Genomic DNA, 25896 nt, shown 5'->3' on the forward strand with positions numbered 1-25896 from the left:
CCAAAAAACCCAACCCCACCATCAAACCACTCCCTTGGTTGCTATTTACAAACCACACACATGATTCTGATCCTCCAAGAGGTGCAGGGACAGCCCAGGCTGAAAGTGGCAAGTCACTCAGGAACAAGAAAGAAGACATCACCTGCTTAGTGTAGCGGCCTCCCCACAGTGGGGCAGGCGGGTGGGTGGGTGATGGTGCCTGTGCCACCCAGAGTAGCACCTATAATATGGCTGGTATTCCATGTGCACCCCCGGCCCTGATGGGACAAGCCCAGATGCTGCCCATCTGGGGATATGTCACCCACCAATATATCTGTAAAATGTGAGGATGCCAACACTCTACTCCCAGAATAAGAAACAGATATAACCACTTGGTTTATACTTGCATTTACGGGGACTAAACCAGACACAAAGAAAAAGTAGGAAAAAAAAATTTAAGAGCGGCAGTAAAAATAGTACTTTATTCCACCCCATCCCACCCCCCACCCAATCCACTTTTCCCCTCTCATTCCCACAGCAACATTACAATCAGAAAAAAATAAGTTTCAGGGGGGGTGGGGTGGGGGTGGGGGGAGGATATGGGTAAAAACAGTCAAATCACAATAGGAATTTTTCAAAATAGGTTATTCCATTTAGTCATCTTCATCTCCCCCGTCTTCAGGTTCTCGTTTTCTCTTTTGTCCCTTTTCTTCTTCTAGAAGAGGAAAAAAAGGGTGGGGGAGAGAGCATGATCTAGGTTATATGCACGTCCTGTCCCTTTTTCACAGAATACAATCACTGAGAAAGGAGCTAGATGAGGTATACCCCAGCACATGTTCAACTGCTCCCAACTCAAGTCTGTTTCAAACCCAGAAAACAAATACATATGTATTATCTGCAAAGCAGGAGAAACAACCGGAGCCTCTGCACAGAGACCGTATCTGGCTTAACCTGGGCCCACCATATCTGGTGGAGGAGAATGTTCTTGGAGATCTATGTGCAAAAGTAACTACCTGGCCAGCTCTGTTCCCAATGAAAACAAAATGAGTGCCTTACCACCAACTTCATCTTCATCTTCTTCATCATCTACTTCCCCATCATTGTAACCTTCCTCATCCTCCTGAAAAAGAATGAAAGGACAGAGCATCAAAAATGTTGAAGCCTCTCTGGGGAGGCTTCACAGTCCAGGAAAGGTTTGTTGGAGAACAGTTGCTTTCCTTGAAATTGAATTTGAAAGGTTAAGGATCCATCATTCCTCAAATGCCACAAATTTTTTTTAATAAACTATTAAAGGTCTATCATGTAAGAATTTTTCTAAATCATATAGAACCCATGTCTCTCTATATCACTTCTTAGAGATGTGAATTTATAAATTAAGTTATAGATTATCATAACCATAGAGCTTCAAGGGCCCTTGAGAGCATCTAATCTAAACTTCAACTTGTAAAAATGAAGGAAAAATAAACCGACTCACAGAGCTAGGAAGGGCAAGAGCTTAGACCAGAATCTAGATCTCCTTCCTGGTTTTGTTGGGCAATGAGGGTTGAGTGACTTGCCCAGGGTCACACAGCTAGTGTCAAGTGTCTGAGGCCGGATTTGAACTCAGGTCCACCTGAATCCAGGACTGGTGCTTTATCTACTGTACCACCTGGCTGCCCTCCCCCCCCTTTTTGGTGAGGCAATTGGGGTTAAGTGACTTGCCCAGGGTCACACAGCTAGAAAGTGTTAAGTGTTTGAGGCTGGACTTGAACTCAGGTCCTCCTGAATCCAGGGCTGGTGCTCCATCCACTGCGCCACCCAGCTGCCCCTCTAATGCCCTCTTATTGGAGCTAAGCTTCTTTCTTTGAAGGGGCAGGACCTTGCTCTGGCCTACCAGGATTTAATAAATATGTATGTATTCATGTCCTTTGTCACTTTATAGGTTTCTATAGGGTTATTATTTTGTTTTTTAAATCATGGGGAGAGAAAGGAGGATGAAGGGAACTTAGTATGCCACCATCCCATGGGAATCATTTCTATATATGCTGGGATGCTGACCATTAGAACCAATGGTCAAGCTGGTATATGTTTCATTCCAAGCAAAAGAGCCTTCTTTCACTATACCCGGGGGAAAAAAATCAATTGTAAATGGAATCTCTGCATAGAGAAACTTGTCTTGAATATACTGAAGGGAGCCCACTGTGTAAAGAAGCCCTGGGATTTTTTTTTTTGGTAAACAAAGGAAAACATTTCTTTTTCAAGAAATCTGTAAAAGAAATTAGGTAGTGGGCCTAACATGGCTAGCGTGATGTGATGGAAGAAACACCAGGTTGGAAGTTAGGAAATTTAGGGTTTGGTCTAGCCAGAGCAAGTTATATCTGTACCCATAAGCTGGTGGTATACCTCTGGTAAGCACTTTACCTTGTCTGGGCCTCAGTTTCCTTATCTACAAAATGAAAGTATGAAACAGGATGCTCTCTGTAAGGCTTTCCAAGTCTAACATCCTCTGACTGTATCATATCAAATAGCAGCTGGGGTTGGGGGGAGGTGTGGAGGAGAGAGAGCTAGACTTGAGGTCAGAAAGGCCCAAGTTCAAACCCCATTTCAGCTACCTTTTTTTTTTTTGGGGTGAGGCAATTGGGGTTAAATGACTTGCCCAGGGTCACACAGCTAGTAAGTGTTAAGTGTCTGAGGCTGGATTTGAACTCAGCTCCTCCTGAATCCAGGGCCGGTGTCTATCCACTGCGCCACCTAGCTGCTCCCATCTCAGCTACTTCTTGACTGTGTGGCCCTTAACAAGTCAACGAACCTCTCTGAAACTCAGTTTCCTCTTCTGCACTCCTCTAGACTCCTTTCCAACTCCAAATCTATGCTCATGGAGCCTCTGGATGAGACCTCGATCCTCCCATCCCGCTGTGGTCTTGAGCTTCCTTACCTCTTCTTCTCCACTCACATCCTCCTCTTCTCCTTCCTCTTCCTCATCATCATCCTCTTCCTCGTCATCATCCTCTTCATCCTCCACTACCTGGGCATCTTCATCATACTCCTCCTCTGCACATCAGAGCCAGAATCCAAGTGATTAGCTGGTCCCTCCCTCTCACACATGCACTTTACAGACGGCAAGGGCCCGAGTGGCTAGTGCAGAGCCAACAACAGCAGTATCTTATACCGATTTCTCTCTACCTGCATCCCCTGGCTTGGGGGGAAACAAAACAACTAAAGATCTTTAACAATCATGTTATTAAATATTATATGAAAAGCCTTATAACCTAAAGGTTTTCTAGCTCTTTTTGAGAAGTCACTCATGGCATAAAGAACAAGAGATCTCTTATTTGGTAACTGGAAAAGTCAAAGGCCTTTAGGAGGAAGCAAAATGGCAACTTGGACCATATTTGAAATGCCACCTTCATGGGCGCAATGATTCACAGGACCTAGAAAGATCCCAGTCAACTTCCCTGAAAAGTAAATAGGACGCAATAATCAGAATGGTTTGAGTTAAAAAGGAAAAATAAATATTTCATCTGAATTATTCAGATGATTGCCGCAATTCTCTAGTTCCCTTTGGCAGCAAAATCCCCACCAAAGGCTGCAAGACTGACATAGGCCTTGGAGTCATGGCAAAATATAGGGGAAAACCAGGGGGTGGGGTTTTTTCCTCTCATCTCTCCAGAGGGTCCTGTAAGGGGAGACAGCTGTTCCCTCAAGCTTACTTCATCCTGGCTTTCGAGTACACCTTGGCTGGCCAGAGTCCTCTGCACCCTGGGCACCTGGGGAATTGTTTAGTTCCCTGGGCTGCAGTTGCCAGGAGAATGCAGGTGATCTCTCTGCCCCCACACCTAAAGAGAAGTGAAGACATCATCTGCCCCAGGTGATCAGGGAGAGAGCGGTGCCAATCCTCCCCCTCAGCAGAAAGGAATACTAACCCTTATCTGAACTGACTATGGAGGGCAGAGGAAGGGCATTCTCAGTGCTCATTTTAACCTCCTTGCCCAGTTTACCTGCAGACGTGGTGGTTACACCCTGGACCAGACTGCACTGGGGCCCAGGAGAATTTCCTTCCTGGAAAGGGGGGAGGGGAGAAATTTCAGAGAAAGATAGAAATCAAAGGAACGGGGATTATTCCACCTATATGGTTTTCATTATAGGGTTTGGGGAATTAGGACCCCTTGAGAGGCTTTGTGGTTAAGGTCACATCCTCTCCATTCATGACTGTGAAGTCACCTTGGAGGGGGAGGGGGAGGGGGAGGTTAAGGCTTGCTGACTCCTACAGGATGCTATAGGATATTGACATTTTTTTCCAGGGAAGGCTTTGGGAAGAGGCTAGAGCAGCACCCCGAAGAATGAGCTCAGCGGCTTTCTGGAGGGTACAGCAGGCCCTCTTGTAGTCTTTTACCTCTTCTTGGCTTATTCTCTGAAACTAAGAAGCAAAGAAAAGCAGAGGCAGAGGCTCAAGAGCCAGAAGGTCAAGGCCAAAGACATCTGCAATCATGCCCACCCTCCATAAGTTACACACCATCCTCATCTTCCTTGTCATCTTCAAGTCCCTCCACGTAGCCCTCAGCATCGGAGTCAGGGGCCTCCTTGTCATCCCGGTCATAGCCGTCAAGGTATGTGAGCTGGGGGAGGAGCTTGAATACATTTTCTCTGTAGTCGTTCAAGTTAGTCACCTCACAATTGAAAAGATCTAAGCTCTTGAGGTTTTCTAACTTTTTCTGAAAGCAAAAAGTAAACAAACAGTGGATCAGTGATACCAAGAGGCTGGAATTCCAAATGAGCCAAGTCAAAGAAGAAAATACTGTGCTCTGAAACAAGAGAACAAATATGGATTGAGTGTCTATTGTGGCATCAGCGTGGTCAGGGATACAAAATGTTGACAGGCCACGTGTGGTCTCTGCCTTTATGGAGGTTACAGTTTATTAGAAGGAGAACAGCCCTTAAATATATGTAACATATAATGTTACATGATAAGAGAATTAATTACTCTATGAGGTCTGGGGGGGAAAGAGTGTTTAGATGGTATGGAATGGGGAGAATCAGGACAGGCTTCCTTGAGATGGGCTCTAAAAGACAGATAAATTGAAAGGACATTCTAGGCATAATGACTGCTGGGAGCAAAGAGGTAAGAGCATATTGTGTGTGTGTGAGAGAGGTGGGGAAGGGAACAGAGAACGAGAGAGCGAGAGCAAGAGAGAGCGAGAGCAAGAGAGAGCGAGAGCAAGAGAGAGAGCGAGAGAGAGAGCGAGAGAGAGAGCGAGAGAGAGAGCGAGAGAGAGAGCGAGAGAGAGAGCGAGAGAGAGAGCGAGAGAGCGCGAGAGAGAACAGTGCAATTGGCCTACAGTGTAGATGCCATGAAAGGGAGTTATCAAAAATAAGGCTTGGAACAATAAATGACCACCAGATTGTGGAAGGCCTTCTGAATACTAGAGAAGGGAAACTGGAATTTTACTCAAGAGGAACTAGGGAGCCACTGAAGACTGTTTTCTAGGCAGAGTGACAATTGAATCTGTGAATAAGGAGAATTATTTTTAGCAACATTGTCAAGGATGGATTAGAGAGACTAGAGGTGGGATCAGTAGGGAAATTTTTAAAAATAGCCTAAGTGGGTGGCAGAGAAGGCAAGATCTATTCGCTAACCCCTTGAAAGCAAAATTAATTTAGCAACCACATTAACCCTGTCTGGGCTAAAAGGCCTCCCTAAGACAGGAAGGGATTTATCTGCACAGGCAGCCCAAGTTTCACGGGGCTCTCCAAACTGTGCTTCCCTTTTCCTTCCTGTGGCCCAAATTGTGGCCACATGTCCCCACCTCTTGTAGGGGAATGCTAAAGGGATAGTCTAGAGTTCTGTCCTGAGGTGTTAATTTGTTTCCATTCAGGATTTAGATGTGTGAGGTTTAGAAGCTTTTTCTGACAAAACTTCTGGTCCTTAAATTCTGCTATCACTTAGTTCAAGTAAAACTGGCCCATCTGCTCACTCATAAAAGTCAAGAAGAAAAAAGTAAACTTTGCTATACCCAAGCAGAATAGCTCTCTGGCTCCCAGGCAATTTTAGTAAAAAATAATTTGCTTTGTATAGTGCCTTTTATTTTCTCAAAGTCCTTTTCATATTCCCAAGAACCACAAGGCAGGCAAGGTTCTCATGTCCCCATTTGACAGATGAGAAAACAAACAAACCCTTTCTCAGAGAGGTAAAGTGAGAGGTCCCAAGTTCCACAGCTAGTCAAGGGTTGAGTTAGAACCCAGGCTTCTTGTTTTCCCAATCCTGTCCTCTTAAGGAGTCAGGGACACCTTCTGAACAAATAGAGCAGGTTAGGGAAGCAAGCAGGAAAATGTGAAAGGTAGCAGAAATTCAGGACCTGACTGCCAAAAGTGGCTATGGATAATTAATATCATAGCGTGGCTTAATCCCAAGCAACAGAGGACAGTCTGCGGGTGGGCCTTTGGGGCCCAATGTCTCCATCACCCCACCCAAAGCAGGTTTCTACCACCTAGTGGCCCAGCTTAGAAAACACAACCCGCTCAATCTTCCCAGGAAACTGGTCTTCCCATGGGATTTTCAGTGGCTCACACAGTCTGGGTGAGCTCATCACTGAGCCACAAAGATCTCACAAGGACCCTAATTCATCAACCAAGCAACAAGTACTAGAAAGCACCCACTAGCATCAGGTCAGGCATAGCGCTGGGTGCTCGGACACAAAAACAACACCCAGAGCTGTCAACAACCTCTGCTTACAAGGAGCACACGCTGCTCCCAGACCCAGGGATTTCCCCCCAATCCTTTCCAGCTCTAATCCTATGATCCTGGCCTTGATCCGATACTTATCTCCTTCCTACCAAAAGGGTTCCTTTCCAGGTGGCAAGCAGAACGAGCTTCCTCAGAAGGTGGTGAATTCCTCATCACCTGAAGGCTTTAAACAGAAAGCAGACGACCAACCTACTGGAAATGACTCGAGACAGATGAGGGCTCGGCTGCAGCTAGGCTTACACTTCTATTTCAGAGATCCTGTAACTGTAATCATTTCTATTCTCCCGGCATATGACTGGAAAAGTAAAGGTGGTGCCTGCTAACTTTTACTGGGATCCCTGTTCTAGGAGGAGTGGGAGAAACTGAGGTTCAAGCAAATTCTCCAGGTGGAACCAGTCCAGTCCCTCTCACTTATAGCTCAAAACAAATGTGTGCTCTGTATTCGAAATCACCCAGCCCTCCCTCCCCTATTCCAGAGCTGTAGAGGGGTTTTCTAATCACCACAGTCTAGATGATGGTGGGCTCCCATTTCACCCATATGGAAAAGTAAGGCAAAGATAGCCATATGCTGAGAAGCAGATTCATTCCTATCCCAGGAATTCAAAAATAGTGAATTCATTCACAGGGGCTGGGATTTGCACGATCTATAAGGAAAAGGTTTGATAACTAAATTGACAATGTGGACAAGATTGCTCAGCTGGTCCAGAACAGACTGCTTAAGTATCCGGAGGCACTTCAGAAATGCTCATTTACATCCCCAACAGATGTGTTCATCTAATCGGGAATCATTCCACATTCATTAAAGCGGATCCCCTCAGGATCTCAACCAGGTAACACTTTGTTAACCTAATTCTGGTTACTAGCTTTCCTACCAATTACTAAACCACTTAAAGTGATAAGAGCATTTTAAAATACACACTTAAAATGCAGACTTGCTTCCCTTTGCAACTATGAATGTGTGAGGTCTGGGCCATGCTGGCAACTTTCAGAGTCAGGTATCAAGTCAGGTTCATATCCAGGAAAGAGAATGGGAATCCATTCTAGCTGGGTCCCCTTTTCCCTGGGGGGCTACAAAGAGCTGCAGATTCATGTTCAAAAGGACACCACCTTAGGACCTAGAAGCTGATTGCACAGATTCACAGAATGCCAGGGAGGGAGCTATGAGATCACCTGGTTTAACTTCTCTATTTTACAGATGAGAAAAATGAGGCACAATGAGGTTCTTCAAGTTCCTAGAACTTATCAGGGTGGTATAGAAGAAAAAGTTCAGGTACAGGAATTGGGAGGTCTGAGTTTCAGCTCTCGATCCATCTCTGGTTTGGTATTTGATCAGAGAAGCCATTTAACCTCTGGGACTTAATTTCCTCTCTGCCAAATGGGGGACTACAGACCTTATTTGTCAATCATGTTGTGATCTGGTGACGCTGACATGTGAGAATATATGGAAAACATTCTGAAATGATAAAATGTCATGTAAGTGTAGAGGTTATTGCTTTCTCCAATGAGGTTTGCTTGTTTTGTTTTGGGGCAGAAGGCATCCCGTACTAATTACTTACCAGTGGGTCTATTGTACTGAGGTCTTTTATTTTGTTTCCACTTAGATTTAGATGTGTGAGATTCGGGCACTTTTCTGCCAATACTTCCAGTCCTCCGGAGATTCTGTTATCACTTAGTTCAAACTAAAGAAGGCAAGGGGGTGGGGGGAGAAAAAAAAGCCACCAATTCACATGAGTATAACCGACTGAAAACAATTGAGCTCCACCCTTCCCTTCTTAGTCCCCACGCTCCCCACCAAAAAAAGCAAGGCTACTAGTCACGGGAAATTATCCGGCAAGTTGCAGCAGACATCTGGCACTTTACTTCCATTCTGCTCTTCAAATATAAAATAATAACTCCCCACCTCCACATAGCACACACATTCCAATTACTTTTATTTACCTTCTTAAGTTTATTTAACTTTGGTAAGTTTGCAACTGAGGAGAGGCCTACGTTGATTGTACTTAAGAACTCCAGTTCTTCAAACTCATCTGTGAGGCCTTCGATTTTACCATCACATGACCGACAGTTGTCCAGAACCAACTCTTTCACCTGTAAGGGGAAAACACCTTTGTGAGGAAAAAGTGGATTTTTTTTTTGGGGGGGGGGGAGGAGAGGGAGAGAGGAAGCCTCACAGCCAACCTGAACAACAGGAAGAGAATAGGAGTGCTCATGGTGGGGAGAAGTAGGAAGCCTTCTGTAATTACACCACAGGGTAGACGTTTCCAGTTTGGGCGTCATGTTGCTGACGACACAAAGATAGCGTTACAAAATGTGGTCTTTCTCCACTGGGTCTGGAAACACCAGGGAATGGTGGGGGGAGGGAAATAGGGAGAGAGGAGGAGAGGAGAAGAGGGAGACAATTTCCTGAATTGAGGAGCTTGCCTCTCGGCAGAAGCCTCAGAGGAAATACAGGGGTATAGGCCCCTTACTGAAGACAGTGCCGGCTCGTTGTAATAATTCCCACATTCCAATCCAATAGCCAAGAGCTCTCAAATTGCCATTAAAAAAATAACACACACACACACACACACACACACACACACACACGGCCCTTAAAGCCACCTGACTTGACGTGATGCTACCTGCCAGCATTTGCCTCAGCAACAAGAGGGTTAGGAAATCTTCCATGCTTTCTCCCTCAGCTGGCCACTCATCTCCAGTCACTGCTTGCCCTCTAGCCTTGATTTCCCATCTTTCTTCTCTCTGCAGTTAGCCAGCCAGATCACTTTACATTTACTTGTTCGCCCTTCCCCATCCTCTTCAGTGCTCCCCCCCCCCCCCCCCGTATTCTGGTTATTGCCATGATGATTTCCGTCAAGCAAGGATGATGGAGGGAGCTGTGCTGGGGCAGAAACAGCAACAATAATAACAACCAACTGGATTTGAACTTGGAGGAGCCGGGTTCAAGTCCTGTCCTTGTCATGTGCTAACTGGGTTGACCTTGGGGGAGTCAATTAACTTCCCTGTGCCTCAGTTTCCTCATCTGTAAAACGAGCATACTAATACAGGCAGTGCTATACCCACACAAGGGACCTTGTAAACAAACAAGCAAAGAATGGGTAAATGATGACAGTTACTAAGACCCTTTATTTGAATGAGAAAGGAAACCGAGGCCTAGAGAAGGGGCGGTGGCTGCTTCAAGGTCATGCAGCTAGACAGGCAAAGCTAGGGCCAAAAGCCAGCTCCTGGATCCCAACCATTTTGTTCTTTTCCCCTCACAACACAGAGGCAGCTCTTGGCTACCCAGGGTCTGGGATTTCGGTGTTTGTCTTCGTCGTTTTCGTATGTGGGCTGGTTTTTGAGGGGTAAAGGCAAGATGAACAAGGGCAGAGATAACAGAAAATCACAAAGTCAGGGCCTGCCCCGGCCCTCAGCAAATTGCCAAGTCAGCAGTTTGTCTTGGGCGGCTCTGGTTTCCCTGTCTTCACGGTCTTCCCTCCTCTCCCTTAACCCTTCTCCCAACGTGACACATCAATGTCCTCATGCTCTTTCTACCAGCAAACCAGAGTTTTCATTCCTACCAAAGAGTAAATCATTTATAACAGCTTGAAGGGAAATTGTGCACTTTAAGAGGGACCAAACTTTAGTCTAAAAGGGCGAAACTCCAATGTGGGATTCTAAGGAGAGCAGAGGGGAGGGGAAGAGGGATGAAGAGAGCTTTCCAAGAGTCTGTGAAATCCCAGCTTGGTTTAAGGCCGAAATAGCCCAAGAAAGGGCCTGGGCAGATTCCACAAACACTGTGAATTGTTCTCACGGTGGTTCATTCTTGTTTGTAAAGAAGTTCGGTTTGCTTAGATACAGAGCCTGGATATTCAGTGTCCTCATTCCCCTCCCCCCTCTGCAAAGCAAAAAACAAAAAAACCCAAAAAAACCCTGGATTGCTCTGCCGGTGTGAGAAAAAGGAAAGGGAGGAGAGGTGACAAACACAGCAGACATATGGCCTGCCCCAACACCCCAGCCAGCAAATACAGCACAAAGGGTGCTGCCGGCAGCACAACGGTGCTAGATTTGGGAGCACTGGCAACATACTAGCCTTCTGTTTGCTTCCCTCCTCCTCAGCCCCAGGGGCCTGTTTCCCTGCTGGGGTCCACTGGACCCATTCCCAGAGTACCTCTTTCCACTGTAGGTAGCCTGGTAAAAAAGGGCCATATCCTCCAGACTGCTGCTACCTCTCCTGAGGGAGGGAAGTCTGCAAGATGAAGTCACCAGTCATTTTTATAGTCACGTCCATTTTACAGATGGAGAAGTAAAAAAAAAAACTGGCTCCCTGCCCAAGGTCTCTCTCCCAAGTTTCTCCCAGGGGCAGTGGATGGAAAAGGTAAAGTTCAGTTCAATTTCCCAAGGTTATTTGTTAAACAAACTGCACTGGGGAGCAAATGGTGATAAACTTCAATTCCCTGAACAGCTAATTCAGCTTTGCCTTTACTGGGATCTCCCAACTTACTGGGGGGGGAGATGACATTGTGGTTGGAGTCTTAGGTGAGCAAGGGACTAAGGAGCAGAACTCCCAACTCTAGGATCTTTTAGATAAAGCTCCCAGTAAGCACAACAGTGTAGATATTTACCCTCAAATTAGGAGGGCAACAGACAGATCCTTGAGAGCCGGAGCTGCCATTTCTGTATCTCACCCTCAGCCCCCAACTCTTAGCTCAGTCAGCCCCTTGCCCAGAGCAGGAAGTTAAATGCTTGTTGAATTGAATTAAAAAAAGAACAGGAAGAAATGATTCTCTTTACAGTTACCTCATAAGCAATACTTGTTACTAAAGAATATGGGAGGGGGCAGCTAGATGGCACAGTGGATAAAGCACCAGCCCTGGATTCAGGAGGACCTGAGTTCAAATCCGGCCTCAGACACTTGACATTTACTAGCTGTGTGACCCTGGGCAAGTCACTTAACCCCCAATGCCCTGCAAAAAAAAAAAAAACACCAAAAAAAAAGAAAAGACAAGAATATGGGATTACTATGTAACTATAGTAGATAGTGAGGGTGGCTAGGTGGTGCAGTGGAGAGGGCCGGCCTAGAGTTGGGAAGACTCATCTTCTTGAGCTCAAATCTGACGCTTAATAGTTGTGTGACATTGGCCAAGTCACTTAACCCTGTCTGCCTTGGTTTCTTCATCTGTCAAAAGAGCTGGAGAGTGAAATGGCAAACCACTACAGTATCTTTGCTGAGAAAAACCCCAAATGGGGTCATGAAGAGCTGGACATGACTGACACTACTTGACAACAACAGCAAATAGTATATAGTGGCTAGAAGTTACTATGGGATTTGGGATTGGGTGCGGGAATACCATGACATTCATCATTGATCATGGATTGTAGGGTCTTAGCTTTATAGTTAAATGGGACTATAGAGGTCATTGAGACCAACTCCTTCATTTTACAAATGAGGAAAGACCTAATGAGGTTAGGTGACCTGCCTAAGGTCATATTAAGAAATGGTAGAGGGGCAGCTAGGTGGCCCAGTGGATAGAGCACCAGCCCTGTATTCAGGAGTACCTGAGTTCAAATCTGGCCTCAGACACTTAACACTTACTAGCTGTGTGACCCTGGGCAAGTCACTTAACCCCAACTGCCTCACTAAAAACAAACAAACAAACAAACAAGAAATGGTAGAGCTAGGAGTTGGATCCATACAATTTTTTACCATTGGGAGGAACCTATTTCAATCCACACCTGCAAAGGAATCCTCAGTACAACATGCCCAGACAGTCATCAGCTAGCTAGCCTGTTTGAAGACTTGCAAGGAGGGGAACCTTACTGCTTTCTCTTCCTCCTCAGGAGCCTATTCCACTTCTGGATAGTTTGGGGGTGGGGAAGGAAAGCAATAGGAGTTAAGTGACTTGTCCAGGGTCACACTGCTGGTAAGTGTCTGAGGCTGGATTTGAACTCCAGTTCTCCTGGCTCCAGGGTTGGTGCTCTACCCACTTTGCCACCCAGCTGCCCCTCTGGAGAAATTCAGTTGTTAGTATTCTTCAATCTGTCTGCACAAAGATAGTCTTCATGTCTCTTCCTCCTTCTCTCCCCCAATATTCCTAAGTCTTTTCTTCTCCAGGCTAAACCTTAGGTCCCTCAATTCATCCATCCCATGACTCAACTCCAGGCCCTTTTCTATCCTTGTTCTCTACCTCCGGATACTCCCTAGCTGATCAATTTCTTTCCTAAACTTTGGTGATCAGAACTGGAAACAGTATTCCAGCTGGGGTCTGAACAGGGCAGCTGTGCTGTAACACCTGCTAATTCTTGGAAGACATTCCTCTTCTAATATGGCCTAAAAACCACACTAGCTTCTTGGTCTGTCATATGCTCATCCACTAAAACCCCCAGATCCTTTTGCTGTGGCTGTTCTGTCCTTTCCCATCTGAAAGGTCATTCTTTTTTGGCTGAGAAAACAAAAACAAAGTATGAATCAAGCAGCTCTGTTTTCTCTAGTCAGTTATCACTATCTCATCCACCCACCTTCTTTCCTCCAATCCAACGATCTTTCCACACTATCTCCCATTTCTGGTCTTAAAAAAAAAATTCCTTGTAATGGGGCTTGGTCATCTCTGGTAATCTGGATCCTGTAGATGGCTCTTGGAATTCTTTAAATTCCACCTAAGGGATAAAAGGTAGGAATCTACCTCTCACTCACCCCCTAACTTCAAAAGAAAACAGAGTATCTGCTCTTCAAAATGTACTGTGTCTAATAAACCACTCCCTTTTCAAGCATTTCAGATATACAGCCTTTCCTGAAGTACAGTGAAAATTTGCCTTCTTTACAGAATCAGAGAGTACCTGAGTTGGAAGGGACCTAGGACAAGGTCAGGTAGGCCAACCCAAACCTGAAATATGAATCCCCTTCTCCGACACCTCTAAGGGCTCATCTAAGCCTTTGGTTAAAGTCTTCTGGTGATGAAACACTCCCTAATTCTCAATTCAACTCAGTACACATTTATTCAGCATTTACTATGATTAAGGCACTATGCGAAGGATACACAGGCAAAATGAACCAACTAACTTCAAGGAACTTATTTCTCCTTGGCTGGCTGAATAGAGTAAAGGGGACGAAGGAGAGAGTACACAAAGTGCTCTAGGAATACTTAGGCAAGAGGACACTTTACAGGGTTTGAGGCTGGGGTTGGGGGAGATCAGGGATGACTTCAAGAAGAGGTGCTGTCTCAGCTGAACTTTGGAGGCAAGAGAAATTCTGAAAACGAGATGAGAAGGGACTGCTTTCCAAGCATGGGGGACAAGCTTGTATTTATAAATGCATAGCAGTGGGAGATAGTATGTTGAATTGAGGAAATAGCTAATAGTCTAGTTTGACTGGAATGTGGAATGCAATAGGAAATAAAAGCCAAAATCAGTGCAAGACTGTAGAGGGCATTAAATGCTGGGTTCGAGAGCTTATATTTGAATCTTAGAGCCAATAGGGAGCTACTGAAGGCTTTTTGAGCAGGAGAATGAATTGATCAGGTTAGACTTGTGCAATATGAATTTTTTGGACACCTGTGTCTAGCAGAATACTTGGCACATAAGCCCTTGATAAATGACTGATTGGAAGGGAGGCCTATATGGGAGAGGGGAAGGAAGTGGGAGAATTCAGTTGAGTTTGAAGCATAATGGGACATTCCAAGAGTTGATTGATGTCCAGCAAGCCGCTGGAATTGTAAAGACTAGGAAAGAGATCAGGAATGTATCAAAGAAGGCTTGGCCTACGTTAAAATCCTGGCTCTAGGGGCAGCTAGGCGGCGCAGTGGATAGAGCACCGGCCTTGGAGTCAGGAGTACCTGAGTTCAAATCCGGCCTCAGACACTTAACACTTACTAGCTGTGTGACCCTGGGCAAGTCACTTAACTCCAATTACCTCACTAAAAAAAAAAAAAAATCCTGGCTCTGCTATTTAGGGAAAAGGAATAAGCATTTCTATAGCATCTATTACATGCCAGGCATTGTGCTAAGTGCTTCAAAATATTATCTCATCTGATCCTCACAACAACCCTGGGTGGTAGGGGCTGTTATTATTGTCATTTTACAGATGAGAAAACTGAGGCAAGGGGACATCTAGGTGGTGCAATGGATAAAGCACTGACCCTGGATTCAGGAGGACCTGAGTTCAAACGTGGCATCAGACATTTGACACTTACTAGCTGTGTGACCCTGGGCAAGTCACTTAACCTTCAGAGAGAGAGAAAACTGAGGCAAACAGGGATTAAGTGACTTGCCCAGGGTCACACAGCTAGTAAGTGACTGAGGCCAGATTTGAACTCAGGTCCAGTGCTTCCAGCCACTACGTTAGCCCTTGCTGGTCCCCATTTTACAGCTGAGGGAACAGAGGTGAAGTAGCTTGTCCAGGGTCACACAGCTATGAAGTGTCTGTGGCTGGATTTGAACTCACATTTTCCTAAACTTGAGGCCCAGCATTCTGGGCTCTACGACAACACCTAGCTGCCTGTGTGACCTTGACTAAATTTTCCTTTGTCTGAACCTTCAGTTTCTCATCTGCAACATGGAAGAGGGAAAACGAAATGATCTCTCAGCTCCAAACTTTGTTTTTCCCCCAGCACGATGAACCTAGTAAAATAAGTGCCTGATACAAATTTGCTAAAGTGAGGATTTTTTCTTTTATTAAGAAATTAGCCTACCTGTCATTTCTGCTCATTGGCCCTCTTTTTATGGAAGAAAAAGCAAGAATGTCTCTTCCTTATGACCTTTCAAATCACTTTAACCTTTAGTTTTCTCTTCCCTAGGCTAAATAGCCTGAGTTTCTTTGGATGACTTTTATATGTATAGTGTTTAGTCCCCTTAACCTTCTTGTTACTATCTAGGTCGTCAATAATCCTTTGGGAAATGTGGCACCCAGTCCTGGGGACAACGTTAACTGTAGTTTGGCCAGGAGGGAGGGTATAATATAATTCACCCTCACTGCCATCACCCTGGACTTTATACTCTTATTAAGGAAGCTTTTTGCCTGCCACATAATACTGTTGACTCATTGCACCGTTCTCTTTCCGAAATCAGCTGTCACATCTCCCTGATCAGATGGTAAGCTCCTTGAGGGAAGGAACTCGCGCGCGTGTGTGTGTGTGTGTGCTTGTGTGTGTTTTTGTGTTGCTTTCTATTCCCAGCACTTAGCACAGTGCCTGGCACATAGCAAGCACTTAATCTATATTACAGGCCGACTGACTTAAGGAGCTAGGTTTTCTTCTGACTAAATGCCAAACCTTACATTTATCCCTATTATGCCTCATCTTGTCAGGATCCTCTCATTGTTCCAGCCTGTCAAGGCCTTTTTTGATCCTGATTCTCTCACCCAATACATTAGCTATGCCTCCCAGCTCTCTGTTATCTGCAAATGTAGAGTCAAGGAGAGAGGACTCTGGGGAGGATGGGCAGGAAGACAGACTTAGCATAATGCACCATGGTTTACACCCTGGAAGAGGATCTCCTGCCCCACTGCTGGGGGTTGGGGAACGACGACAACTAAGGATTTGTGGCTCTCAGCTTCTGCTTTCAGCATATGTTGGAAGCAACCTGCTCTGCCAGTGACCTGTCCTATAACCACCAGGGTGTACTAGGCCCAGCCCAACGTGTATGGATAATAAACTCCGTATACTTCCCCAGCAGTGAATCTGATATCCAGATTCCAAAAATTTGGGAGAAAAGGCGGGGGGAGAGAACTTGTCAGTAAGACAGGGAAAATGAGGCAGCAGGTACACACACACACCACACTCCTAGCTCTAGAGAACATTTCTACCTATACAAGGCATCAGACTTGGAGTCAGAAAGACCTGAATTCAAATTCTACTTGATGACTCTGTGACACCAGGAAAGTCATTTAACCAGCCTGGGCCCGAGCTTCCTTATCCATAAAATCCAGCTCTACCCTCTCTCCTGACCTCCAGTCTCATATCTTCAGTTATCTACCAGACAATTTGAAATGGATGGTCTGTACATTTTATTAATTTTTTTTAAATTATTTTTTTCCCGGTCTGTACATTTTAAACCAAGTATGTCCAAAACTAAGCTTATTGTCAGTCCCCACCCCCTACCCCACCTACAACATGGTCTCCTTTTTCTAAATTTCCAATGACCCTTTTCCCAGTCCCTCAGACTTGAAACCTAGGCTTTATTCTTGACCCTCACCCTGCCTCCTTTGGCAATCAGATGCCAAGTCCTGTCAATTCTACCTTTGTCAAGTCTTTCACATATACCCTTCTCTCCTCGGACAAGGCCACCACCCTGGTACCAGCCCATATCACCTCAAACCTGAGCTGCTGCAATAGTTTCCTGGCTGGTCTGCCTACCTCAAGTCTCTCTACACTGTAGTCTACCCTCTATTCAGCTGTCAAAGTGATCTTTCTAAAGCACAGGTCTAAGTCAATAATAATAACGATGACAACAACAACAACAACAACAATAATGTCAATGACCCTTTTTTTTTTTTTTTTTTAGTGAGGCAATTGGGGTTAAGTGACTTGCCCAGGGTCACACAGCTAGTAAGTGTTAAGTGTCTGAGGCCGGATTTGAACTCAGGTCCTCCTGACTCCAGGGCCAGTACTCTATCCACTGCGCCACCTAGCTGCCCCCAATGACCCTTTTTGATAAATTTCAGTGGCTCCCTATTGCCTCCAGGATCAAATATAAAATATCGTGTTTAGCTTTTAAAGTCCTCCAGAACCTGGTCCTTCCACTCCTATCTCTCTGGTCTCTCCCGCCTTGCTATTCCTTGCACATGATGGTCTATCTCATAACATCTACTGGCTGTTCCCCATGCTTGGAATTCTCTCTCCTCATCTCCATCTCTTGGTTTCCCTGACTCTTTTCAGCTTTCTAAAAACCACCTTTTTATAAGAAGCCTTTCCCAATCCTCTTTAATACTAGCCATCCCTCTTTGACCACCTCCAAACAAATATATATATGTGCCTCTGTACACACACACACACACACACACACACACACACACAGAGTTTGTATTTATTAGTCTCCATGTTGTTTCCCCATTAAACTGTGAGTTGCTCCACAGCAGGGGCTGTTTTTTGTCTGTCTTTGTATCCTTAGTGCTTAGTACAATGCCTGGCACATAGTGAGTAATAAATGTTTGTTGACTAGACTTGACTGCATCTAAAGGCTTTTCAGGTTCCTTTCCATTCTAAACCAGTGATTCCTGTTACACTCTTACTCAACTGTATTCTAACTGACTGCCAGTCATTTCCTTCCCTGACTATAACCTGCCTTTCTCATCTCTTTTCATCAACACTTTGGAATATAACTGTCAGTTATCCCTCACCTAGCTGCATCCTCTCTGGGTTATGCCTTGAACAAATGATAAACCAAATCACATTCTCTGCGAATAAATTCAGTGAATGCTTGAGAAAAGATGATACCAAAATGAGGTAATGGTTTGAGGAAGAAAAGGGATAAATTTGTGAGGACAACCTTCCCTTCTCTAGGCAGACACACTCCACCCAAAACTCCCCTGGTGGAAAAGGCTGTCATTTTGGAACCTATACAAGGGCAGTCGGGACAGTTAAGGCTACACTGCTGCTCAGCTCACATTGGTCTATCTTTCTGCACTTCCTTCCTGGATGTCGTTACATCACTGTGCTTCGGGTGGAGGGGGAGGTGGAATGTATGTCTCTGGGGAAGTCGACATCGCCAAAGAACCCTTTCTATCACGATACACTGGGATCTTGGGAGCAGAAGGCCCCCAAAAGAACAAGGATATGTGTTATTATGGTTGGGATGGTAACCTGATTTCACAGTCAGCAGCAGCACATTGTGAGGTGCCTGGCACAGTCTCAGTTTGTGCAAAGCCCTTCCTTTCCCCCACAACAAATCTCTTATTCATAGACACCTAAGGCTAAAAAGAAGAAGAAGAAGAAGAAGTCATCAAGTGTACCCAGCTGCTTCCCTATCTAGCCACGTTCCACCATTTTCTTACAGGCCTCCAAGGAAGGAGGCCTGGTAAGTTTCCCTTGGTGAGAATGGGAATGTATTTATTCTGCCTCACAAGCCTAACTTTCAATCCACTTCATCCTATCTCATCTTCCATGGGGTTATAACCCCAAACTATCCAGTACAAAAAGAATACTTTCTCTTTTACATCTGGTGCATGTGTCCTGTCTTGAAAAAAAAAAAAAAGTCCTTTCCCACTGCCAAGTCCTGGGTGTGAGCTAAGTGCCAAGTTAAAATTAAACTGAAAATTTGTACTTTGGATTTAAACTATACGTTCCTCATTTTGGGACATCGCCCCCCCCCCCCCCAACAAACTAAAAATATCATCAGTATGTGGTTATATTCTTCCTCTTTCCAACAACTAGAGTTATTCAGGTTGTAAAAGCTGGTTTTCCTACCTTAAAAAAAGAAATAAAGCCAGAATTCTAGGTTTTATTCTTCAAGAGTCAACTTAAAAAAATCTTTTTTAAAGTAAATTCTCTAAAGTTTAGGTATTATCAACGAGGAGGATCAATGGCTTGGAAAATTCTGAAGAAATGGAATCCAGGAGTGACTGTGTTGATCAACAGGAAGTTCCAGATTCCCCTTTATAGGATGCATAGTTTTCTCCAAACAAATAAAGGCACATCGGTAACTTGCCACCAACAACACAGAAATCTACCATTGAAAACACTGAGTTTAACACCAAAGATACCTATTATTACTCTAAGGGATGTCATTAAGCAACTATGAATGAAGATAAAGAGCAGAGAATCTGAAGGCAGAAACCTGAGAGCTCAACTGTTACTTGCAACCCTGAGCAAATCACTTAATACACCTGGGCCTCAGTTTCCCCATCTGTAAAACTGGCAGGGGGAGGAAGGAGAAGAAAGGTTGGCCTTTGAATGACCTCTGAGGTCCCTACCAGCACTTTGGTTCCTGAAACTCTGATTTTTCCTTCAAATCCTTCTGCCTTCCTCTCCAATCCCTCTACACCAAAGCATTCAGATCTAGAATGGAACTTTAGATGCTATCCAGCTTGTCTTCCAACTTCAAATCCAACTCTTTCCATGTAATAGCCTCTCTAAAGTGTTTAAGCATCTACATGAATAATCTTGAGTTCTGTGCTGCTATATGTCCTGGTGAGCAGGAACTGCTTCTCTTATAGTATTGGGTATTCTATTATTCCCATCTGGCATGGCCATTGGGGCTATGTGCCTATTACCTAATACTACCATGTACCCAGTGGCCCTTAATAGAATTGTACAGGCACCACCTCTTCCACAAAGCGACCCCTGATCTCTCTTGCCAGAAGGGCCCACCTTGATACACCAAATTCTCATAGTGCTCTGTTTGGCTTTCTCTGAAACATCAGTCACACTGTGCCCTATCCTAGAGTTGTGTGTGTAAACAGGATCATAGATTTAGCTTCAGAGTTGGAAGGGAACTTAGACATTGAGTATGACCCTCTCACCCCTTCATTTAAACAAAGAAAATGAGGCCTAGGGAGGTTATGATTTGTTCTATGTCACATACATAATAAACTCTGAATCAAGCTCTGAGGCCAGGTCTTTTGACTTCCAAAGTCCCATCTTACTAATATAGGACAGCTAGTGGGTAAATCGCCAGACCTGGGGTCAGGAAGCCCCGAGTTCAAATTTGGCTTCAGACACTTTCTAGCTGTGTGACCCTGAGACTGTCACTTACCTATGTGCCTAAATTTCCTCATTTGTAAAATGGAGATAATAATAGCACCTAGTTCCCAGGGTTGCTGTGAAGACCAAATGAGATAAATTATAAAGTGTTTAGCATAGTACCCAGCACTACATAAATGTTAGATTACACATACATACATGCATGCACACACATAAAGAAAATGCCAAAAATCTTCTTGAAGCTCATACCTTTCCTCATTAGAGTCATTAAGCTCCTTTAGGGCAGAGACTATCTTAATGCATTGTTGCACCTGTGGAACTCAACACAGTGCTTTACATTAGAAGCTTAAATTTTTTTGTTTGTTTTTGTTTTTAGTTTTTTTGTGGGGCAATGAGGGTTAAGTAACTTGCCCAGGGTCATACAGCTAGTAAGTATCAAGTGTCTGAGACAGGATTTGAACTCAGGTCCTCCTGAATCCAGAGCCAGTGCTTTATCCACTGTGCCACCTAGCTGTCCCCAGAAGCTTAATTTTTTGAGAAAAAAAAATTAATAAGAAGTGATCAATTAACACTTAGGGAGTACAACCCAACTCTCCCCAACACTATATAGTAGGATCACAAAATCATGGAAATGGGAGGGACTTGAGAGATTATCTACCTTGAGCCTCCTCCATCTTTTTTTTTTCCCCCTTTTCTTTTTCTTTGCAGTGCAATGAGGGTTAAGTGACTTGCCCAGGGTCATGCAGCTAGTATGTGTCAAGTGTCTAAGGCCGGATTTGAACTCAGGTCCTCCTGAATCCAGGACTGGGGCTTTATCCACTGTGCCACCTAGCTGCCCCCAGCCTCCTGCATCATATAAGGAAGAAGACATGGAGGACCAGAGAAGTGAAATGTCTTAGTCAAGGTCACACAACCAGCTGGTAGCAGAGTTGGGACCAGAATACTCAGTTTCCTGGCCCAGCGCTTGTAGTATAAGACAAATTAATTTTTCAAAACATTTCAATCTTTATTTGTATGGATGTGTGTTGTATGTATATGTATGTAGAATGGATCTCCCTGTCTCATCCAGGCTCTAAATGTCAATCTCAATACTGACTGGCATTGGAGCGGTTCAGTTGTCCAACCAGAACTGGTTGGTTCACCCCTCCTTAGGCAGCCTAGCGGAACCTCTGCTCAAGGCATTCACCATATTGGCACTAGACTTAGTTTGGCCTTCCTGCAGCTCAAAAACTCCCAAACTCAAGTGATTCACCAGCCTCAGACTCCCCAGCAGGACATATTCATGTAAGCACTTAAAAATATTCATCCCTTTTGATCATGAAAAAGAAAAAATTATAAAAGGGAAAAAAAATCTTTCTGAATTTGCAAACTGTTTTTGTTTTGTATAACAGAGCATGAGAACAGAGACAGGGCACAGCAATGAAGACACATGGAGCCTATGTTGGGTGACGACATCCCTTATTATTTTAAGGAGCCATCTGAATTCAGGATGAGGCTACGCCTTGTGCTGCCATAATTAAGCTGTCCATCACCGCCCTAGTTTAATAGGCTAATCCCAAATGGGGAGGGGAAGAGGGAACGGAAGAGGGAGACTGTCAGAAGTTAATGTAATGTAAGCATTGTTGCTCCCCACTCAGAATCGGCTTCCCTGCCTAAGTGGGTGAGGGATTGGGTTTCTCCCTCCCAAGTGCAGGACAGCTGGTTCCTTTGCAGGACTCACCCACTGAGCTGAATGAGCAGATCCAAGTGTGGTTTGAAATGACAGCCCAGGTGTAAGACAGAAAGATTTTGGTTTGGGCTTTTGAACTAAGCCAGTTCAGCCAGGTACCATCCCCCTACTCACTCTGTGATAGCAGTTTCTGAGAATTCGATCAGACACAGGACCATAAGATGCCAGAAGGGAAGTCTGGGGCTCTTAAGTAATTATGGAAATGGAGAACCACCTGTTCTCCAAAAAGACCATGAAAACAAAAAATGTCTCTTGGGATGGTAACCTTGTTAACTGCTGCCACCAGAGGTTGTCAACTCTTTACTCCATTCGTTTTAGTCAGACCGCTTTCCCAATCCCCCTTGTCCACTGCTCTGCGGCCCTTCTGTCTGTTTCTCTGATAGTCTTACCTATTTCTCAAGGACCATAACATACCAGCTCTCTTCTCCCAAGGTCTTTTCTCCCCACCCTGAGGCTGGGTGATATGATACAGTTTTCCCCAGGTCACTGGGCAGTCATGAGTAAACATCTCAAATTATGAGGTTCTGCTCCCAAACACTGGGCCACACTGTTCTAATGCTGAGACTCACAAATCACAAACAGTCTATTTTATCAGAGGGAGACAATTTCCCCTAAACAACAGCAAGTCAGGCAGAGAGGTTTGGAAAGAACAGAGTAAAGATGACAATCCCGACTCTACTTTGATCATGCCATTTCCTTGCTCAAGAAGCTTCCTCTGCATCTTTAAAATAAAGTGTAAACTCCTTAGATTGTCATTCAAGGCCTTTCACAACCAAACTCCCCAGTATCAATCTGTTTCCTTATCTCTCTATACTCCCCTGGCCCCAGCTACATTTGTCTCCTCATTTCTCCCCTTGACTGTGCCATAGAACACCTCCCCTCATCTCCCCACCTCCCACACCAATCACACATGGAGAATGACATTCCCCCTCCTCTCTGCCTATCTGTTCTTCCTCATCCTTCAAGGACTAGTTTAAATGCTCTTTGAAGCCTTCTCTGACCAGACCAACACTCAGCATTAACTGCCTGGTCATCTGACTAGACATATTACTTATGAATCATAAGATCTACTGTGCTGTTAGTTTTCTTTCTGTTTATCTGTCCATCTTCCACTAAAGATCTTAGCTCTGATGCCTCTCGGTAGCATGCAGGTGACTGAGTTCTTCAAAGTTATTCAAGCAGAGTGCAAAATCTGATAGATCCTACACCAAGCTGCGCAGCTTTGGGGATACTAAATGCTTAAAGCTTTATTATCAGGTTGGCACGGATAATGAATTTTTCACCTAACCTCTTAAAGACAGTATGCCAAATTATATACCCCAGTGGCAATTGGTGCAACATTGGGAGTCGGGTGTGGCTCCCACACCTGGCCCCTCCCATACACACTGTAAGCTCCTTGTGGGCAAGGATGGCTTTTTTTAAAACTTCTTTTTGTACCAACCATGGAATCTGATACAATTCTGGGCATATTAATGCCCAGGAAATCAATCAATACCTTGTTGCTTGCTTAAAAGAGTGCATGAAAATGAAGCACTAGAGCTGGGATGGAGTTGTCAGGAGGGCCTCTCTACAAAGGAAAAATTTTAAGGTACCCTTAAAACCAACTCATTTATTTCCAGAGGGAAAAGGACACCATCCTTCCCTAAAACATTACAAATTGCCAGAATAGTTTCCCAGGCCTGCTAGCCAAGCCGAAAGATTAATCTAGTTGATTGGGTCTCCTGAAATTGGCTTCTCCATCTAAAGCTTGGCTAGGGCTATTTAACTTATGGTCTAACAAACCAGCATGAATAAATGTCCTTTAGCACTTTAACAAGTAACAAGGAAAGTTTGAGTTTGTTTCCTTGTGACCAAGAGAGACACATCTGTCCGATGACTGGCTCTGCCTCTGGTGGGAACTGCAGTAGATGGCAGCAAAGTGGAGGTTTTTCTCTGGGTGAAGCTAACTGACCTGACACAGACGTTGAACCCGTGACCTTGGCCTCATTAGTCCTGCACTCTAGCCACACAGGATGACAGAACCATCTGCAGTGACAAAGGTACTGCAAAGCCCACACAATTTACATGCTGCCAATCCAATGGTGATTCAGGCAGAAATCTTTTCCCATCATGGGCCAGAATATCCCCTCCCCTGATCCCTCCTCCCCACAAGAGGACCATATATAAAAAGCAACCTCGTTTAGGGCAGTTTTTCGCTTCCTTTAAAGGGAGAAGTATAGAACCACTCTATTTTCAAACTACAAACGAGAACCCAAAATTCATTCCCAAGTACAACAAATTCTGAGAAATATACTTTAGTTCCATCTTAATGAGACCAATTTGGGTGGGGGGCTGGAGAGAATACAAGCCAAGGAAGAGAAAAAAAAAAATATATATATATATATATATATATATATATAGAGAGAGAGAGAGAGAGAGAGAGAGAGGGAATTATTATTTGTTTTTGTGGGGCAATGACGGTTAAACGACTTGCCCAAGGTCACACAGCTAGCAAGTGTCAAGTATCTGAGGCTGGATTTGAACTCAGGTCCTCCCCCTGGTGCTTTATTCACTGTGCCAACTAGCTGCCCCCCCCCCCCAAAGGAAGAGAAATATAAAAGACAATAAGATAGTGGGAAGAAGACAAGGAGAGAGAGGCCAGACTCATTTGTGAATCTGAGTATTAGGAGATTACATTCTGTTTCACCTGGGTTAAGGGATTCAGGTAACAAGATTTGATTAGCTGATTCATGTCTTCACAGGTCTTCAGCTGTTCTAATTCTTAAGTATGGGGGAGAAATTGCAAATAACAGGAAGCACTCTTTAAGAATAAGTGGAAGAAATAGTAGATTACATAAAACACGATGAACCTGACATCAATCCCTGGTAAAATTCTATCAGGTGAGTGAGATGAGCAGAACCAGAAGAACATTGTCAACACTGAGTGTTGATCTACTGTGATGGACTATATTCTTCTCACCAATGCAATGGTACAGAAGAGTTCCAGGGAACTCATGATGGAAGAGGATCTCCAAATCCAAGAAAAGAAAAAAAAAGAACTGTGGAGTATAGATGCTGAATGAACCATACTATTTCTTTTGTTTTTGGTGCTTGTTATTTTTTTCTATTTTGAGGTTTTTCATCAGTGCTCTGATTTTTTTCTCTTATAACATGACTAATGTAGAAATAGGATTAATGTTATTATGTGTGTATATGTGTGTGTGTGTGTATATAACCTATATCAGATTACCTGCTGTCTAGGGAAGGGAGGGAGGGAGAAAAATCTGAAATTGTAAAGCTTGTATAAACAAAAGATGAGAACTATCTTTACATGTAACGGAAAAAAATATATACTTTATTAATTAAAAAAAATTCTATCAGGGATTTTGTTAAATAAATCTAAACACTTAGGAAAGAAATTAGTGATCACTAGGAATCAGCATAGATTCACCAGGAACAATAACATTATTTTCCCTTTTTGGTAAATCGGGTGAATGCCAGTGTATTGCTATTTCAACAAAGAATTTGGGAAAAGGCTTATGATCACCATGTGAAAAAGTTAGGCAACCATGAAGTATATGACTGTACAGCTAAATGGGTTCAAGGGGCGGCTAGATAGCACAGTGGATAAAGCACCGGCCCTGGATTCAGGAGGACCTGAGTTCAAATCTGGCCTCAGACACTTGACACTTACTAGCTGTGTGACCCTGGGCAAGTCACTTAACCCCCATTGCCCCGCAAAACAAAACAAAACAAACAAAAACAAACAAACAAACAAAAAACACAAACAGCTAAATTGGTTCAAAGCTGTACCCCAAGAGTGTTGATTAATGATGGATAATGGGGGGCGGGCAGCTAGGTGGTACAGTGGATAG

The 25896-nt window shown here is 44.2% G+C and overlaps 1 protein-coding gene across 3 annotated transcripts in view; it reads right to left on the minus strand.

The window, feature by feature from the left end:
• Window positions 1–433: 433 nt before the first annotated feature.
• Window positions 434–25896, minus strand: part of ANP32A (acidic nuclear phosphoprotein 32 family member A) — a 53186-nt gene continuing 27723 nt past the window's right edge. For 2 of the 3 annotated variants that reach the window (XM_043982412.1, XM_043982413.1), the window contains exons 2-7: window positions 8639–8788; window positions 8257–8379; window positions 4472–4670; window positions 2894–3009; window positions 1036–1099; window positions 434–694 (exon numbers count right to left, since the gene is read on the minus strand). In XM_043982412.1, coding sequence (XP_043838347.1) covers window positions 633–694; window positions 1036–1099; window positions 2894–3009; window positions 4472–4670; window positions 8257–8379; window positions 8639–8788 — 714 coding nt within the window. In that variant the 3' untranslated portion in view covers window positions 434–632. The remainder of the gene's footprint in view (window positions 695–1035; window positions 1100–2893; window positions 3010–4471; window positions 4671–8256; window positions 8380–8638; window positions 8789–25896) is intronic. The other variant, XR_006354735.1, reaches the window with a different exon arrangement.

This window comes from Dromiciops gliroides, chromosome 2 (genome assembly GCF_019393635.1).
Source record: "Dromiciops gliroides isolate mDroGli1 chromosome 2, mDroGli1.pri, whole genome shotgun sequence".
Classification (NCBI taxonomy): Eukaryota; Metazoa; Chordata; class Mammalia; order Microbiotheria; family Microbiotheriidae; genus Dromiciops; species Dromiciops gliroides.